The sequence below is a fragment of the Numida meleagris genome, chromosome 2 (genome assembly GCF_002078875.1).
Source record: "Numida meleagris isolate 19003 breed g44 Domestic line chromosome 2, NumMel1.0, whole genome shotgun sequence".
Taxonomy (NCBI): domain Eukaryota; kingdom Metazoa; phylum Chordata; class Aves; order Galliformes; family Numididae; genus Numida; species Numida meleagris.
Window position 1 is genome coordinate 87,307,530 of NC_034410.1, and position 19,465 is coordinate 87,326,994.

The 19,465-nt window shown below is 35.5% G+C and overlaps 1 protein-coding gene across 10 annotated transcripts in view; it reads right to left on the minus strand.

Annotated features, from left to right (window-relative positions):
* LOC110393739 (dynein heavy chain 5, axonemal-like) overlaps positions 1-19,465 on the minus strand; it is a 155,023-nt gene that overhangs the window by 72,813 nt on the left and 62,745 nt on the right. For 7 of the 10 annotated variants that reach the window (XM_021386966.1, XM_021386957.1, XM_021386964.1 and 4 more), the window contains 11 exons: positions 16,308-16,442; positions 15,131-15,320; positions 12,805-13,022; positions 12,477-12,542; positions 11,642-11,953; positions 7,369-7,458; positions 7,035-7,271; positions 6,351-6,518; positions 3,448-3,654; positions 2,127-2,456; positions 34-240 (listed from right to left, as the gene is read on the minus strand). In XM_021386966.1, coding sequence (XP_021242641.1) covers positions 34-240; positions 2,127-2,456; positions 3,448-3,654; positions 6,351-6,518; positions 7,035-7,271; positions 7,369-7,458; positions 11,642-11,953; positions 12,477-12,542; positions 12,805-13,022; positions 15,131-15,320; positions 16,308-16,442 — 2,160 coding nt within the window. The remainder of the gene's footprint in view (positions 1-33; positions 241-2,126; positions 2,457-3,447; positions 3,655-6,350; positions 6,519-7,034; positions 7,272-7,368; positions 7,459-11,641; positions 11,954-12,476; positions 12,543-12,804; positions 13,023-15,130; positions 15,321-16,307; positions 16,443-19,465) is intronic. The other 3 variants (XM_021386958.1, XM_021386963.1, XM_021386960.1) reach the window with 3 other exon arrangements.

The following is a 19,465-nucleotide window of genomic DNA, read 5'->3' on the forward strand; positions in this document are numbered from 1 at the left end:
AATGTAGCAAATACTTTAATACTATTTGCCTACCTTTTTCATCGTATCTTCAAACCAGTCTTTATCACTTTGGCTGATGAACCTGTCTGCAATAACACGTCTACATTCATGCTGGAACAAGGCTACCAAAACACTGATGCTCTGGCAGACTTCAGAAGTAACTGTTAGCATTCCTTGCCAAATACGACTAAGGTCTCGTAAATTAAAGATGTAATGAAATTTAGCTGGAGTTGGTAAGATCTGCAAAAGAATGTCATAATCTATATTGAAATAACTACTAAATAAAAATATTTCCTAACTAGACTTAAATTAATACTGCATATTTTCACAAAATTCAACGTCAATATTGCATTAAAGCAGAAATGCACACTTGGCATTTAAAAAGCAAAGGTAAAGGTAAAAATGAAGAAGAGTTGAAGAAAGAGGATTTGAATAAAAGATGAACAATTTACCAAAGCTTGCCAATACTAAGCAGTATTTTTGTTGAATATACTGGCCAATACTTGAAAAGTTAAACTAGAACTCTCTATGTCTCTGTATAATCGAAGTTTACATCAACAGATCACTTATTAAACCCATGCCTATCCACACCTTTCTGCTACCTTCCTCCACTTTTTTCACTAAAAAAAAAAAAATCAGCAAACATCTCTGCACTGTAATTTTAACTTCACAAATATCCAGCTTTCCATTTCACTTGAGAGAAAAGACAAACACCTTCCTTGCTGCAACCTCCTTCCAGGTAGTTGTTTAGTAGAGAGTGACGAGGTCTCCCCTCCAAACTAAACAGCTCTGGTTTCCTCAGTCACTCTTCAAGACTCTTGTTTTCTTATCCCTTCACCAGCTTTGTTACTCTTCTCTGGACAGGCTCAAGCAATTCAATTTTTTTGTTTTAGTGAGGGGCCCCAAATTGAATGCAGTACTTGAAGCATGGTCTCACAGTGGACATGTACAAGGGAACAACTACTTCCCTAGTCCTTCTGGTCACACTATTTCTGATGCAGGCCAGGATGCCACTGGCATTTCAGAACACCTGGGCACACTGCTGGCTAATGTTCAGCTGGCTGTCGATCAGCACCCTTAATTCCTTTTCTAGTCATGCAATTGGACTCATCCTATGGGCCTAGACCATCCAGCTCCCTCTGCAAAACCTTCCTACCCTCAAGCAGATCAACACTTCAGCTAACTAGAAAGCTTAGTAAGGGTGTGCTCAATCCCCTTATCCAGATCACTGATAAAAATGTTAAACACAAATGGGCCCAATATTAATTCCTGCAAAACACCACTGGTGATCAGCCACTAAATTAACTAAACCACATTCACTGTGACTCTTTGAGCTCAGCCATCCAACCAGTTCTTCACCCAGAGAACAATACACCTATTCAAGCCATGAGCTTGGATACAAGAATACTATGGAAAACAAAGTCAAATGCTTTACTACAATCCAGGTACACGACAGCCACAGCCATTCCCTCATCTACTAAGTGATATATCTTGATATAGATAATATCTTGATATAGAAGGTTAGGCAGGCATGTTAATTGGGAAGGACCTGCCTTTTGTAAACAAATGCAGGCTGCTTCTGATCATTTGTTTGTTCCATATGTGCCATGTGATGACATTCAAGATGATCCGCTCCATGACATTCCCTGGTATCAAGGTCAAATTGACAGGCCTCTAATTCCCTGGATTCTCGTTCCTGCTCTTCTTGTAGATTGGGCCACATCTGACAACCTCCAGTCAACAAGGACCTCCCTGGATAGCCAGGACTGCTGGTAAATTATTGAAATTGGCTTGGTCAGATCTTTAAATTTTCTCACAATTCTAAACATCCTTTTAGAAGATTCCTGTTTAATTTTTAATTTATGGTTCCTTATGCCCTTGACATTTTCTCAAATAGGAGACATCTAAATGCTCTCATCAGCTATGCTCTCTGTATTATGCTTAAATTTTGTTAGTCAAATAGCAAGGTACTTACAGTAAAAATTTCAGAATGGGAACTTCAGACGACAGTTATACCTACAGGTATCATGTGAAGTATAAACACACATGGCAGTACAAAAAGCCTGGGTCTTATTATTTTGTCATGGTCAGATGCTTCAAAAACTTCATAGCAGACATAAATTTACCTTTGCTTTTGTTGTTTGCCATACTTTTCGTGTTGTAGATACTAACGCAGAAGCCAGTTTACATATTTCCTCAGAAAAACCTCGTTGTTCACAGAAATAGCCTTCAGCTACTGTTCGAAATATTTTGTCAATGGATGAACTGGAAGGCAGTGTGCAGTTGTAGATGGTGAACTGGCGTTTCAGGCGCTGTGGGATGTCATTCCGACCTCCCCCAGGGTGAATCATTGCAGCTACAAACTGGATATCAACCACATTTGTAAATTCGCCTGGCTTCTCCAAATTGTAGAAACCTTTCTGTTCCATCAACTGTCTTACAATCTCATTGGTGATCTAGTTATCCCCCCCCCAAAAAAAGAAATGGAGCAGTTAAGTATTTCAGGGTTTTCCACTTTAAAAAAAAAAAAAAAAAGGAAGGAAAGAAGGAAGGAAAGAAGAGAACAGAAAATCTGTAGTATAACAAATCAGTAAACAAAAGGAAACATTTCCTGTCTTTCTGAATTTCAGTTTTTTTGCTAGGCATTTCAGCAGTTTACAAAGTTATACAAAATAGTAAGAGCCCCAGTGCACTGAACTAGCTGCAGCTAAGCTTTGTGAGCAAGAGGCATCCAACTCAGCTTCCATAACATCAGCCTAAGAAAATGCAGCACTTCAAAGTTACACTCAGTCAGACTATGTTTTCAGATTGACACAGGCACATAGATGAGTAACACAGAATGGTTAGTTCAGCAGAAAGTATAATCACACTTGTTTAGAGGCAGTGAGAGAACAGGATTACAGAGCTACATTAGGTGGAGGAATACAACTTTTTCTCAGCAGTATTTTTTTTAAAGTCAAAGTTTCAGAGTATAGGTCAATAAAGTATTCATTTATTAGTACCTCCAAACAGCTCACTAGACTTGTATGTCAACTGTAGCATTAGATTTCACCTAATAATAACTGTATTTTAAAGTCCAGAGTGGACAGAAGGAAAGAATTTCTGTTTGCTACCTAGATTTGTATGCATTCTTTCTCAAACTGGTTCTTAGTATAGATAGTTTGTAAATTCTGCAGACTCCGTACACAGCCAAAACAAAAGACTTAAAATCTATAATGTCTTCACCAAATGGCTTGATGCTGTCACTAATCCCTTGGAACTGACAGTTTATCACCCACAGAAAAACTGACTTGGGGAAATTGCTTTTAGGAGACAAACTTGATCTAGTCCATATTATATTATACATTTTTTCCTAAACTTACTTTCTTCTGAAACCTGCAGGTCAGTATTTCCATCAGTAGTAACAGTAAGACCATCAATTCTCAAATGTTAACAGTTTCCTTTTACCTGATCACCCCATTCATTAATTACAGGCATGTTGATGTCATCAATAAAGACAGTCATTTTCTTCCCTGCTGGAGGACCATAAGTGGTACCCATTCTTTTATCTACATAACTTTCTATGCTCCTTTGGAACATATTTGGCAGAGTTGCAGAAGAAAAGTTGAGACGCTTGGTCAAGTGAACATCGGGATCATACTTGCTCATGTAATCCTGTAAGATAAGCCAATTTTAAGCAAATTGCATCGGTAACTCCAGGTTATTTCAATTGACAGGAGACACAGATGCCCAGCTGCCCTGCGAAAATCAAACATCTACAAAACCTCAGTCCTGCTAGTAACTGTAAAATGTCAAGCAGCAGTTTATTTAAAAGAAACATACTGTCTCCCACCTAAAATTCAAACTCTCAGTTGATGTTTTCTACAGAGTTTCTAAGTATTAAAGTTTCAATAACACTTACTAAGTGTCTCAACAAATAGACATATGACAACTCAGGATGCAAATAAATTTTGCATTAGTAATTGCTGAGGGGTTTTTAAACTCAAGCTGTTAATGGTTGCGTGTTACAGCAGTCTTCAAGGAACAAGTGAAAAAAACGTCTGTACATTTACACTGTAGCACCATACCTTATAACTAAAGCAGAGTAAAGGAAGGGTAGTGTAAAATTAAACACAGATCAAATTTACTGATATTTATCTTCTCTTAATGAAGGAATCCTTGGGTTTTATGAACACATACAATTCCCACAGCAGCTGCTAATGCACTAAAACAACAAGAGTTTCATTCTTCTTATTTAAAGTGGTTTTATAATTGAACCAAAAAAGAAAAAAAGTAACCCTGGAGTCATACCAAGACATACACATAAAACAAGGGAAATGTTTCATTTAGTAAGAATCCTGGAACATAAAACAGCACTAAAAATTCCAGATTTCCAACATTATTTCTTAAATAGAAAGTTACTAAATACTACTTAAATAGAAAGAAACTAAGTTAAAGACTTAGTTCTCCCACCACAATGACAAAGTTGAATATCCTTTACATTCTTATTTTTATGAAAGTGGTGATGAGAGATGTTTGGTATGTCATAAAAGTAAACCTCTGTCATTGCTGATTAAGCAGCCAAGGCCAACTCACCGCAGCCATGAACGTACAACCACTCACAACCACTCTACATACACACTTGTGTTTTACTCACTACAGCATTTCATATTCTTTACATGGTAATGGTAACATTCCCCAGCACATAAATGAGAAATATATTTGAAAAATAAGTTTATTCAATGAGGTTGTTTTATTTAGTTAACAATCAGATTCTGGATGCAATTTTCAGTGTTATCATACCAGTTTCAAGACAAATTCAGCTCTTTTGCAACTCATGAATTAAGAATACAGAGTGCAAAGTAAAGGTCTTAAAAAAGCATTCCATTATAAGTTCTTTATTTAATATACTGACATCTTACTCTAACCTTCAGATTAGTACCTGAAGGTTAGAAAATTAAAACCTTTTACTTCTTTATGAAAGTAGCTGCTTATGTCTGGAAATTTCTTCTTAACAAGGTACTGAAAAGTAAAATTCTACAGAAGGAGAAAGCAGAAGGGGAACAGTTGTAAGGGCAGTTAATTTTCAGTCTTAACATTAAATAAGATCAATTATCTACTGGCATTTTGACACAAAACTCCCATGTGTAAGGAACATACTCTGCTCCATAGAATAGACTTTGGGTAAGCAACACCCAAGAATCAGTTCCAATTATTTTTAGGGACAGGAATGGCAGCTGAAGGATCAAGGTTGCCAGTATCTGGCCAAAATCCAGTATGCAGAATATCAAGACCACCATCCAGACCCCGCCTGTGCACTCTGCTAAAATAGCTCTCTAGCTGGTGCCAAGAACAGAAGTTGACATTACACTGGCATGCATGTTGGCATCAACAGCTGAGCTGAAAAAGTAGTATTAATGGCAACTGGCATTGGTACAATTCATTTTATGTCAGGGCTCAGAAAGCACATCCCTGGAGGACATAAAATGGATCCAGATTTTACAAAAGCCAAAGGTCGGTTTAGGGCAGTGTTTTTCAAATATTTTCTATTTCCAAGCCTCTACAAATCCTCCAGTAGAGGCACAGATGCTTGTATAGTAAATTCAGTTGTTCTAACAGTAGGTTAGCTTTATATAGCTATCTTTTATTGATGAAAGGGTATATATATTTCTCCAAAAATTGCAGAAACCATGCTAAAAACCATTACATTTTCATGTTTAAAAAAGGGATTTCAATTTTGATGTGAAATTTGTGTTTGCTCATTCTTTTTTTTATTGAGTCTTCCGTAGTAAGTTATTAATTTTTACACGTCATTAGTACATGCGTTAATTTAATAGCAATTGTGTTATTATTTTCTTTCACAGAAAGAGCACTATGTCTTTTCCATTGAAGGAAATAAAGGAGCAGATTTTGTGCACTAAATTTACCCTCTAAAACATTATCCCAAGTAAAGAAGGAAGTTCCTTATTTCTCCTCAGCGTGGCTTGTGAAGAAAGTCCATGCAACAAGGGTGTAAAAAAAATCAATTCACATATGTCACCATTGAGAAAGCAAAGAGAAATTTAAAAAATCCTCCAAGAATTAATATTTCCTTAGCAAAATCACCAGTTTGGCTTTTCCAAAAAAAAAGAAAGACAAAAGAGCATTTACAAGTCATGTAATCTCGTGATCATGGTTAAAGTTTAAATGGACTCTTTGTACTAAAGTATAGATACTTTTGCTGTTTTGATTGTAGACTATGTAAGTATTGAAAAAATGCCTCAGTGAGAGGCATTGATCTTTCACTTCAATTTAACGTTTGTGCCAATGTCAATTATTTTTATTGCAATGTTATCATACAAAGATATAACATATTTTTCCATTCCACCTACCTTAATCATTACTGTTTTTCCTGTTCCCTGTTCCCCAATTAGCAGAACAGCTTTTCCTTGCTTCATGATAGTGTGCATTAGAAAGTTTGTTTGAACACTGTCCACATTTGGAACTAGAATGGAAGTATATTCTGGTACTGAATCTTTAGGGTAAATATATTCAGGGACCTGCATAAGAAAGTTATGAATAATGTTCGAGATTTTCTACATGGCCACACAGGCACTTTGTATTAGAACACAAAAAAAAATGCACTGCGTTTGCAAAATTTTTCTTCCTGAAAGCCAAGCATTGATTTATAACCAAGCAGTACCTTGCCAAGCTTCTGTAAAAGGATGTTAGTATACTAATGGGGTATTTTCACTTCACTATTCTCCACTACAGGGAGGTAGCTCTTTCTTTCTGGGACATCTTAAATACTGGGGTGACAGACAGCAGACAAACCTAAGATAACTCTTCTGTTTCACTTTCAAAGCTATTTCAAATGTATGTTTCCATTCTCCACTAAAGACATTTATGGAGAAAAGAAAAAAGTCTTCCAAAAAGAAAACTTTTGAGCAGTTCATAGGGTTTATCTTCTTAACTGAATTATGGAGAGCTTTAAATGATAAAATAATATGCCTCTTACCAAATACATCTTTCTTTTATATTCATTAACAAAGCTTAGCATGTCGCAGCATACAAACCTTCTTTGACCAATGCTCCCACTGGCCACTGGTACTAATACCAAATTCAAACATGGTTTCTTCTCCATTCACAGCTGGAAGTTCTTTCACTGCAGAATGCTTTCGTAGGAACAGCTCCATTTTCAGCCTGTCATCCAGTTCCAAAAGAGCTCCAACTGACCACATTACAGCAAAAATGAACAGGCGAGCAATATGTTCCTCACTGAGCTGCTTTTCATCTCGGTCTGACAATAAACCCTGCAAAGCACATGCAATATGTGACAACTGCCTTCCTAGGACAACATCCCAGCACAAATAACAGAATGACAGATAGAAAAATGGATGTCTTATCTACCTGTAGAAGGTCAATAGCTTGTTTGATGTACATACATTCTAAAACCGCCATTTTTGGTGTCACAGCAGAGAAAACAAAATTGATCATATCCTGGAAAGGAAAAATATTATTTTTAGGAATCTGCTTGTTTGTTTCAGTGGTATGCTTCATTCTTAGACATGGCCAATTTCTTAATTTCAACAATATTCTCAGCTTTGTTCCTAACAAATGTTATCCCCATTTCTGGAATTACGAATATGCAGACAAACCAGGAAAATTGGCTAGCAATAATATTCTTGATGCCTTGATTTACCACAGTCAGCATAATTATTCACATAAGTTGCACAGCAATTTTATAAAGAGCAATTTGAAGATTGCTTTTCAGTTACATCAAAAATCTGCCATTTGTGCTCTCCACTGGAGATTTTAATCTACCGTTGCCATTTGTGTAGTGGGAAGATAGAAGCACTCAAACTGCTGTGATGATATGCACGTAACACATGACCTCACCACTATAAATTTATATCTGATCTGTTCTCATTGCACCATAATGTACCTAACCCTCTTTAAACTAATGCAGTCTTTTCTGTCGAACCATGACAGGATCCAAAGGGAATTTTGCAAATGATTTAAATCCAACCCAGACTTTTCTCAGATTATTCCATGGTGATGACTACTGTGCTTGCCTCAAGTTTTCTGTAAGATCTTCAGCAAAGTTGCAAATTGATGTAAAGTCCACTCTGAGCAGTGCAGAATTGTTCTATAATACCAGTTGCTGCCTACATGCAAGCAGTGTGGGAGATTCAGTTCTAAAGAACTTAAAAACTTGGACCTAAGTCTCTCTGAGATTCAGCTTCTTCATCTGTATAATACTATAGCTGTCACACTGAGAACCTCAAATTGCTTAATAATTGGTTTGAGACACTCAGAATAAAAATATTTCATAAGTCAAAGTACTCTGTACTCTAAGGAGCACTGTTTTCACCAGAAGCAGTTTTATGCTACTTAAAATTCCAGTGAGGCTTGTGTTATTCTTGTTGAGTTTATTGAAAAAAAGAAAAGCATTAGGTCTATACATGCCAGTACTTTATTACTACCATTTTTAAAACAATATATGACAGATAGTAGGATACAAGTACTAGACAGCAATTAGCATGAATTAACTACGTATTAGGATATTTTGTTTGTATGGAAGACTGGAAAAAATGAGTTGGGCCACAATCAATAAACATAAATTGCAAAGAATGTGGATCAGAAATTTGCTATCCTTCAAAAGAAGAGTACAGAATGAAATCACATGGTTAAAACTTGTATGAGAAAAAAACCCACTGTCATTTCCAATATGATTGTATAGTTACAGAGGAACTCACTGGACTGTGGAATACTCTTTAGAACAAGAAGTTTGTAAGATACACAAGATTTTGACAAACACAACTAAATTATGCCAAGTTTTTTTTTTTTTTTTTGTAAAAGTAATATAATCATCAGCATTTAAATATTAAAGATAGGAAAGTCTGGATTAAGCATTCAGCTCAATGCTCCAGAGGTAATGGCAGCCTTTACCCAAATGTGATTAGGGGGAGATCTAATGTGGATGGAGAGAGATGTTGTATCTGTCTACTCTGCTGTTTTTAGGACCTCTCTGAAGTCTCCAGAATAGGTCAATAAGGGATCCAGGATAAAAGATTAAAAAAAAAAAAAAGTGAGCATGATCTAATTAAAAAAAATAATTATTTTAGTTATTTCAATTCTTTGAAACTGTCTTGGGTAATTACTTCCATCAGATAAGCACTTCTATTGATCACAGATAGCAGCAACATTTACAGATTTAAAAAAAAAACAATGGTAGCATAGCTTTAAGAGAGTAGAGACATCAGAAGGGGATGGAAGTTTACTTGAAATAGCTCTATGATTCTATGATTGAAATTACTCTCAAGCAGGGAATGTTACTGAGAAGAAAGAACTGAGAATGGGACAATGAATGTCTAGCCCCAAAATCACCCTGTATAAAATATGCTAGGGGAATAGGACTCAAAGATAATCTTAACACAGAATAAAGCTGCAGCTTTGCTTCTTTTTTTGTTTTGTTCTTTACTTTATCCCTGATTTTTACATAAAAGCTAATAATTTACAGGGATATTTACACTGTACATGAAAAGAATTATACTCTTTCCATTGATTCATAACTATTATTCTCTGGGACTTCCTCCTACATAACTGCTATTTGCTGTACCTTTATTAATGATGATTTTGTCCAGTATATAGGCTTTCAGAGAGTAATTCTTTTTCATTACCATATATGATCACTGGGGATTTTTTAAAGCAAATTGGAATTACTGTAGCAAGTATCTTACTTCAATTTTAGTTATTTTTTCTAATTTAGACTGTCTTCAGAAGACCTCTATAGGTATACTTAAAGTCTGACTCTCCTTAGTTAGTGTATTTCCATCCACAGCCTAATCTTCATTTTCTTCTAAAAAAATATTCAGATATTTGGAAGCTGCTTATATCTGTGCTTATCTTAATACTAGCATTAAATTCACATAGCTCTGTATTTGGGCTTTGATACCATTGTTGAAGCACCTTATTTCACAAATTTTCTTTTAGTTTTTAGTTATCCATTTTTTTATATGTGGAGGGAAATATTAACCGTAAAAAGAGCTATCTGAATACAAAAGTAGTGTCACCTTCATCTGTAAAATCACTGTCATTGCTTCTATTATGTGAGCAGCAAAGATAGCTCATTAGGTGTGAAAAAAAGCTGACAGCATGACAGCTTTCATTTACATTTCGATAGTTGCAAATGCAGCCTTCAGCACAGAACTAACTTCATATTTCACTGTATTTTCATCTCTCAATCTAATAAAACACATATTTTTCTGGACTTTATTGCTATTGCTTCAGGCTTAGGTATTCTAAATGTTGTTATTATATTTTCAGAGCAAGTTTTAGCAAAAAAATATAAACAGAATTGTAGCAAAGAAGCAGTAAATTGACCCACATATACATTACTTTAGAAGCATATTTTAAAATTCATTATCAGAATTGATTCTCTTGCTGCTGCAGTAAATACTATGTCATATCATTGTGTTTTTGAGGTAGAACAAAATGAATAGCTTGTTAAGAACAAAATGAATAGCTTGTTAAACATCAGTTATAAAGTAAACGGGCACTAAAATGAAACATATCTGTAAGAAAACATCTGTTAGCATTCTAGGCATTCCAAAACATAACGCAAAAACAATCTTTCTGAAAATGACACTCAAAGTTCATTATAAACAGCATTTTTAAAATCCAAAAAGAGGAAAAATATTACAGGAGAAGCCCTTGTGAAATCTGATTCAACTGACACAGGAAAATTGGAGAAGAGAGCAAGTGGGAAGAGAAGGGATATCAACAAGCTGCATTTGTTCCACAGATTTTAAGTGAGGAAATCAAAAGACTACAAAGCTGAAAGATTAAAAAGTAATTATAAACTTTTTCAAAGAAAAAAAATTAATTTTTCGTAACTGAACAAAATCACACTGCTAAGATTTTTCATTAAGACCACTGTCCATCATACTACTGAAAACTTTTAAAATATTCAGTATACTAGGGTAAAACAGAGAGAAAGAATGTTGTGAATTCTCCCTGTGTATCTATTGATTGAGCAGAACTTAGTAAGAGAATGTATCAAGGAGATGCCATCTGAAAAATCTCTTTTGGAACAAATGCACAGATTATAAAATCAGAAGGGCTACTGCAGTCACTTTCATTGAATTTTAGAACATCATACAGCATCAAACCACTCACAATTAATTTGAGCAACAGCATATCATTTAAAAATACATAAAAATAAATAATGGACCAAATGCATTCTTGTTACAACTGAAATTGAGAAAGATTGAACTAGCGTGAAATGAAGCTTAATTTCTTTCAGAACTTACTTTTTCACATTTGAAACAAACATTGCAAATTTATCTCCTCCCTTTGTGTATCCTAACAAGAACTAAAATTGCATTAACAATTACAAAGAGAACATTTCTGTTTTGACATCACCATAAAATAATCATGGATTTAACAATTCACTGCCAAATATCCTATGCAGACAAAACAAAACATCCAGATTATTCATCTGATTTAGTCTCACTTGTTCACTAATGTTAGAGATCATTTTGTTTTTTAAATCCTTCATTCTTATTTCATTACATAAACAAACACAAGTAAATAATTGAAACAACATTTAGGATGAAACAACGCTTCATTAATAAAGAATAAGGAATGTCTTTTTTTTTTTCCTAAAATTATTAAGTACCTGAAATACAGCATTAAAGCATTTCCAAAGAACATCAGAGTATGTAGCAGGTAGTGTTTGCAGCCAAGCCATTAAAATAGGCTTCCAATCTAACACTGAAGAACTCATGAAGACCATCCCATTACGAGAAACTGTTGCAGGGGAAGCATTGTCAATGTTGTGAGGTTCAAAAATAATTTTGCAGCTGGGGGACATCGGAATACGATCTCCATTGGCCAAAGTCAGGGTCTTATTATCATCCAAAACAGAGTTCAGGTTTTCAATCCATATCGCATCAACAGGCCCATCCAAAACTATCCAAATATGCTCACCCTAAAGAAAGATATACACACATGTAACTTCTTGTAAACTGACCAAAAATATCAAAAATACACATTTAATCTCAGGGGATGTGCTCTTGGATATAAAACCATAATTTGCTGCTGACTGGCTCAGTATGTTCTGCAGATTTCAAAAATTGCTCAGGGATTTAACCCTTCTTTTTTAAAATTGTGCCACATCAAAAAAAGATATCAAAGAATTGTGAAAAACAAGAGTTTGGACTGTTCTAAACATAAGGCTTTCCCTTTCTCCTACAAAAAATACATCACCAAACCCATCATCCATCAAGGTGGATGAAAACATTCCCAGTTAAATTAAGTCACAGACACGGGCACACGCTCGTTGTGGGATGCTACTTAATTTTCTCATATAAGGCTTCTTATTCTATAAATGAGAACTGAATAAAAGTGAAGATTTGAGTGTAATATTACACAGTGAAACTTCATGTGCAGGTGTGATAAGAGAATTTGGAAATAGAGCAGTAATGACATAAAATCAGACAGGAGAATATTACCTTTCTTGTCCTCATGTCAAAACATGAGTAGCTCTTGCTTTTGAATTTGAACAGTAGGACTACCTGCTTAGAGAAGGAAGCAGAACTCTTAAAATATTTTCCAATTTAATACTGGAACCTCTGGAGCTTGAGAAGCATAGTTCTCTCTGGCATACACATAATTCTGACTTGTGGGTACATTCAGCTATTCAGATACAAAGCAAAACTAATACTGCATTTTCCCATTTGAATTTCTAACAGAAGACCTTTCACAGAAAGATAGATAATGAGATCTTATGGAAACAACAATAAATGTCCTTATTAACTATCACAATAGAATATCCATTACCTTCTTTGCTTTTAAAGTTTTTCTCCATAATGTAGAGAAAATGCCATCTGTCCAATCATTTGTGGCAACATCAAGGGTGCCAAACATCTGGGAAGCTGTGATTGCCTTTGGGTTCATTCTCATCTCTTTATGAGGAGCACCACAATCTGTCATTGCTTTCATCAAAATATTAATGCATTTGGTCTTTCCTGCACCGCTTGGACCTAGAGTCATCATACCTTAAAACAATACAAACATGGTTTAAAATGAAATATGTTACTATTTAATGATCCTTTCCATTAGTGATCCTTGTTTTATCCAAAAGCCAACACAAAAAAAAGATGTTTCTCTATAAATGACTGGCCTATTATGACAGGCAAGCCTATGTGGGTCTGTATCCTCCCTCAGGCAGTTCTGTTCCTTTTTCTAATTGGAAAACACAACTGCCTTTTGATGTTCACATGCAATGACATTGACACAACTGGTGGTAAACAAAACCAGTAATTTCTAAATGTACTTAATGAGTAGTTCCCAATATATACAAAACCAAGCATATCTTCCTGAAGCAGACAAAACAAAAATATGCACCTGCACCTAACTATAATGATACTTGAATACATATTTTCTTACAAAAAAAAATGGCAGTAACTACACTTTTAATTTCATCAGTATATATGCATATTGTCTAAGGAAAATAAGCCATGACTTCAACAATAAATTGAGTCTACAGCTGATCCTTTTTAGTTTATTTTCTAAATTAAGAATTCAAGAGGTCTAGAGTCTGTTCAAAAGCAAATGAGCATTCAGGATGAAATTTCTAAAGCCTTCTATGGAAGCTAGGTAACTCCTGTTAATCCTAGTGGCAACTGGACATCGTCCTTAGCTGGCTTTAGAAACATCTTCAATAGAACGAGGGAACTTCAAGCCCAAGTTACAGTCCTAATGTGGTACAATACAGAGTGCCTGGTGTGTGCACATAGGTTCTTTATTTGCACATATTGCCTCTATTCCAACCAAGAGGAACTATGTATTTTATAGATTTTTCTTCATTGCATGAAATCCTATGGGGAACTCTCCATAATCCAAAGGGTCTTTTTCCCACCATGAGCAAGACTGTGCAATAGAAAAGCCCAGGCATCCAAGTGTTAGGTCATTTGGAGCTGCATGACCAATGGAATAGCAGGCACATGTGGAAAGAGGCATCTAAACAGAATGCCACAGCAGAGAAGGCCTGAGATCCTATGGAGCTATTTTTCAAACAGCTTCTTCCAGCAAGAGGTATATCTAATCATGACTTAAATCATGAAAACTTTCATGGTTCCTGTATCAATGATAATAATTTGATATGGAACACTGAATCCAGCAGTTTGGATGCAAATTATATACTCAACTGAGTATTAACCAGTTCCTTCTAATCCATAATCTGAAGTAATCTTTTGAGGCATTAGCTCTCAGACTGTATGTGAATGAGTACTTCCTTCTATTTGTTCCATTTGCTTGCATTTACTGTTCACTTACTGTCACACTAAAAGAATAAGAAGGATGGCTTCTTCAATACAGATTTGCTACTTTAGTTAAATTTCCTTTATATTTTCTTTCTCACAGGCTAAAAAAGCCAAGGTTTCAGAGTCTTGGTAAGCATTTCAAAGGGAGATATTTTTTTTTCAGTTATGAATGGTAAATCTGTTTGTAGTAACATCTTCGGTGTTCTTCTTAGGACAGGGTAAATTTTATTATCTAGCCTCTCATGGACTGTAAACATGTCAAGTATAGAAAGCTTGACATTGGAATGGACCCGTGGAGGCCATCTTGTCCAAACTCTCTGCTCAAGCAGGTGGGAGGCTTATTTCTCCTCAGTCTAACTGGTCAGATTTGAACAAAACAGCACTTGGAATTATAGTGCATGCCTGGTGAAATCTATAAAATTAAAGACTTGAGAGATTATTTTTGTAATCTCATCATCACAATTTCACAGTAACATTAAACATAAGCTTCATGACTGATCACCGAGGGCAACAGTGGTTTTCAGAATACTGAACAAATTCAGACGTCTCTGAATTGGAACAAATACTCTACATTTTAACTTGTTCTATAGAAATTTCAATCATTCTGAAGGCCACCTTCTTATTTCCCATAAAAATGTAATGCTACAAAGCTAAAAATTCGCTATGTGTGCATTGCACAGTGATAAAGAGTTCTAATACTTTACTATCCACATAAGCTTTAAAAATGACATCTGTCCAATTTCAAAATACATTTTTTGTGAAAATAATCTACACTCTGTACAGATAATATAAAAAACTTTATTGCTTTTATGTAGCCTCAAAACCGCTTCTCTCATGCTAACCATGTCGGACTCGTTGAGTTTCATACAGCTGAATGAGTTTAAGAATCCATGGTGGATGATGGATAAGCCCTGCTTTCTCTGCCTGTTTCTGAATGGCTGACTGTAGTTCAGGATACACAGCTTTATCCAGAGTAATTCCAGGGAATAGGTCATTAATGAGACTCATAAATAAAGGCTCATCTTCATCCACCTGTCAAGGATAAAGTAGGGAGGAAATATATTATTTATTCACTGAAATTCTTGAAACATTATTCAAGAACATGCCATTTAAAAGACAGTAGTAGAAAAGTAGAAAAGACAGTGTATATTTTCCAAAGTAAATATTACAAAGTGAATTTCATACAATGCAATCACAAGTAGCAATTTCTAAATTAAATACTTAAGGCTTGAAAAAATGTTAACTTTATAATACAATTTGTATCAATATAATCACACATGTTTCTCAATTTGTTATACAAGACAGCGAGATTTATTAAAATTGAATTTTCCCTTGGATTTCTTATGATTTTTTCATTCCGTAAATCACTGAAGCATGCCTATAGGTTTGAATGCATGTACCAATGCACTGAACAGATTAACATCAGAAACTGAGTAATTGGTTCCATCACAGAACCGGCTGCAAATGTAAATACATGGACTCTAGATACGTTACAACCTTTCATTACAGCAATAGAAAGAAAGGATTAATACTTTAAATAGTGATGACAAGACAGATTACACTATACAAGGAGGCATTAGCTGCTTCCAGTAACCTCATTCACTGCAATTCTTATGATATTCTAAAAAAGCAATAGACTCCCAAAAAAATTAAAATTGAAATTCTGGATTAAGAATCTTCAATGACACTATTAAAAAGTAACACAGTGTATTTTTCCTTTCTCTCCTTACATGATGTAGAAAGAAAAAAAGGCAGTTAGAGGAGGAGGTCAGGTCCCTTAGGATATGTTGGTATTTCTGATAATTTCTCCATCTAACGTTTCTGATGTGTTTTCCGCTCTCTAAGAAATAAATAGTGCTCTCACTATAACTGTACTTGGATAAAAATAAATACTCTAGTAGAAAAAAAATGAAATGTATCCAACTGCTGAAGAAAAAGAGCTTTCCAAAGTTCATAATAAATACACTTCACAAAGGTTAATAAAGTACTCTTTTGGGAAAGTCATCAGTGTTACAGTACCAGTTTGGAGAGGTTCATGTCCCGCAGAACTCTCATCACAACAGTTTTCTCTGGCTCTTTGGGATTAGATCTTTTCACCGCTCCAAGCGTTCTTAAAACGGACAGGATATTTCTTAGTCCAAAGTCATAGTGAACCTTAAGAAAATACATAAGCACAATTGGTACCACAAACACTCAAGAATTCAAAATCAAGTAGGGGCTGAAAAGTATATTAACTAAAGAAATAACCTGGCTATTGAACTTTTAAAGATTATGAATTTCACAGTTTTTCATCTTTTTAACTGGAGCTCCAGTTCTGTTGCTATCATATCCTGAAAATATTTTCCAGTGTTGTATGTCAATGCCTGCCAAGTCTCCCTTTTGGTGGTACACTACCACATGCACACATCATCTGTAATAAAGCTGCTGCTTCTATCATTTTCCTAAATTCATAATATGTCAGACATACAAACAGTAAACCGCATCTTCAGACTACCCTTTGTTACCTGCTCACATAAGAACTGTTACTATCTTGATATATGGGGTACTGGGACTGGTGACTAAAAGAGCCAATCTCTTGCTGATATAAAACGAACGTACTGAATAATACAGGTACAATTTATTTATACATAAGCCTGTCTTATCCTGTACATAACCACAATTCATGCTCTGATACTTTCATAGCAACTGAGGTATCTCCACAAATAAGGTATCTTCTGATCTATATACAATTATTTGTAATGTTGGATTCACAATTGCTGTCACTGACAAACTGGAACAATACATTGAGCACTATTCAAAACTTCAGCAATAAGTAGCTTACTGGTTATTATTGGTTACGTTTGTAGGGGATAACAAGATGGTAAACAATACCATCACTACAGTTCAAAATGACTGAGAAAATTCAATAAATGATCAACATAGGATGAATTTAAATAAAGGAAAGTGAAAAATACTGCAAGGAAGATGATATCCAACTGCAAAAAAAGAGAGGAACGACTCCTCTTTACTGAGATGAAAAATGAATGAGATGCACAAAGCTTTCTGAAAGAAAGCATGTGTCACTGGACTCAAACCACAGACTCACCAATCACGTAAATCTACAATTATATAAGGCAATAACAATGCAAATGATCCTTTCAGGACAGCTGAAAAGATCTTTCCATTGCAGTTGGCACTTTCATACTGTGCCCAAAAGCTGGATTCCAAAGAGGAAGGCAGAACAAATAGAAAGGAAAGGAAGCAATGTATTTAATTACAGCATGATTATTTACAAGTGAGCTTTATGGAAAACTTTGTCACATTAAGGAAAATCAAACTTTGGAACAGACTGCCTAGGAAAGTGCAGGCTGTCTGTCAGTGGAAAATGTTAAGGAGAGTCACAAATTATTTAGCTAAGAAAACACCCTCAGTGATGCCAAGTGACAGGATGACGGACAATAGGCACAAATAGAAATCCAGAAATTCCTCTTCAATATCAGAAGACTTATTTTCACTGTGTGAGCAGTCAGACGCTTCAACAGCTTGACCAAAGAGGTTGTGCTGTCTCTGTCCTTGGAGACACTCAAAGCCCACCTGGATGAGGTACTGAGCAACTTGATTTATTTAAGCTTATTTCATAGGATACAGGACTCCTTCCAAACTCAGTTATTCTCTGATTTTGTAGTTGTATATAACAGATTTATACATGAGCAGGACTGTCTGAAGGGCTGCTAACAGGCACAGGCACAACAAAGTAGCAAAAAACTACGCTTCCTGGCTTCTTTTGCAAAGTATAGAATCATGATGCGTGAAGTAAGCCACTGGGAGCAAAGATCAATGTAGCAGGCTTCTCTGGTCATTACTGAAGAAATGTTAGAAGGTCCTGAAGAAATTATAAATTCACACAGATTTTTTTTATATCTGTTTTCCACAGATATACTGGCTGCTAAAATAAGAACTATGTAATTTAAGTTATTAAGTGAGATGAAAGGGTAACATTCAAATATATCATTGTGATGTGGCTGGGTCTCAGAGCTGTGCCTGTGTGCACAACAGTACACTTGGTAATTATTTCCATTAATTAATAGCAAGGAACTCCCTTGCTAGCATCAATTTAGATGAGACAAAGGACTGACCTAAGACAAGGCAATTGAACTACATACCTTCACAACAAACCATTTGACTAATTGTTAAGGAAGTTTTCCACATAAGCATTTCAATCAGTTTCACAGACTCCTTCAGGCAGCTCCCACTACACCTAGGCCAACTGAGAAGCAGCACTCATATGACTCAGTATGTCGATTAACATACCGAGTGGAGAATCCCACTGTCTCAGGGACTCCAAGGCAGTTTCTGCTGCAGAAATAACTATACACAGAAACTTTCTGCAGATGCAGCAATCGTCAAGTAGAAAAAAAAAATTGTAAACAGTCAAAACAGTCAAAATAAATTTTATATACAGTTAAGACAGTCAATAGCAATGGATCATGGTGTCGGATCACAGGAATGATTACATAGGACCCTTGTAAGAGAGCTACCTATTGTCATTCAGTGATTCACTGTGTCAGTGTTATGAAAAGATCCCAATACACTTTTCTGGGTTGGTTGGTTAGCTGGCTGTTTTTTTTTGGGGGGGGGGGGTTGTTGTTGTTCTTGGGTTTTTTTTTTTTTTTGGGGGGGGGGGGTTGTTGTTGTTCTTGGGTTTTTTTCTTTTTTCAGGGGAGGGTTGGTGTTTTTGTTGTTGGTTTTGGGGGGGGTTATTTTTAAGCACTCTGTCCAGAGGTAGCTGTGTAACAGTTCCAACACATGACACCAAAAAACAAGGAATGTACTTTTGCCCAGGCAAACAGTAAAGTCTGTGATGCCTTGCACAAATGTCTCATCCACAGGGGAGGAAACAATCATGCCCGGGACAAAATGAACACACAAACTGAGAAGTTTTAATCCTACTACAAATGAGCTTGAGGGAAAAGAGAGGTCATATTCAATATGCACGAGAAAACCTATGTTGCTAACTGCTGAAACTGTACGCTCATATAAATTTTTCTAAACAATGTCCAAAAATTCCACTAGAGAGAAGCCTCAGAAAATTATTCTCAGAAACGCAGCCTATAAGCCTGATAATTATTAAATGTACGAACACAGACAGAACTGAGGGAGTAAGATGGACAACAACAAATCAACTAACACAAATAGAT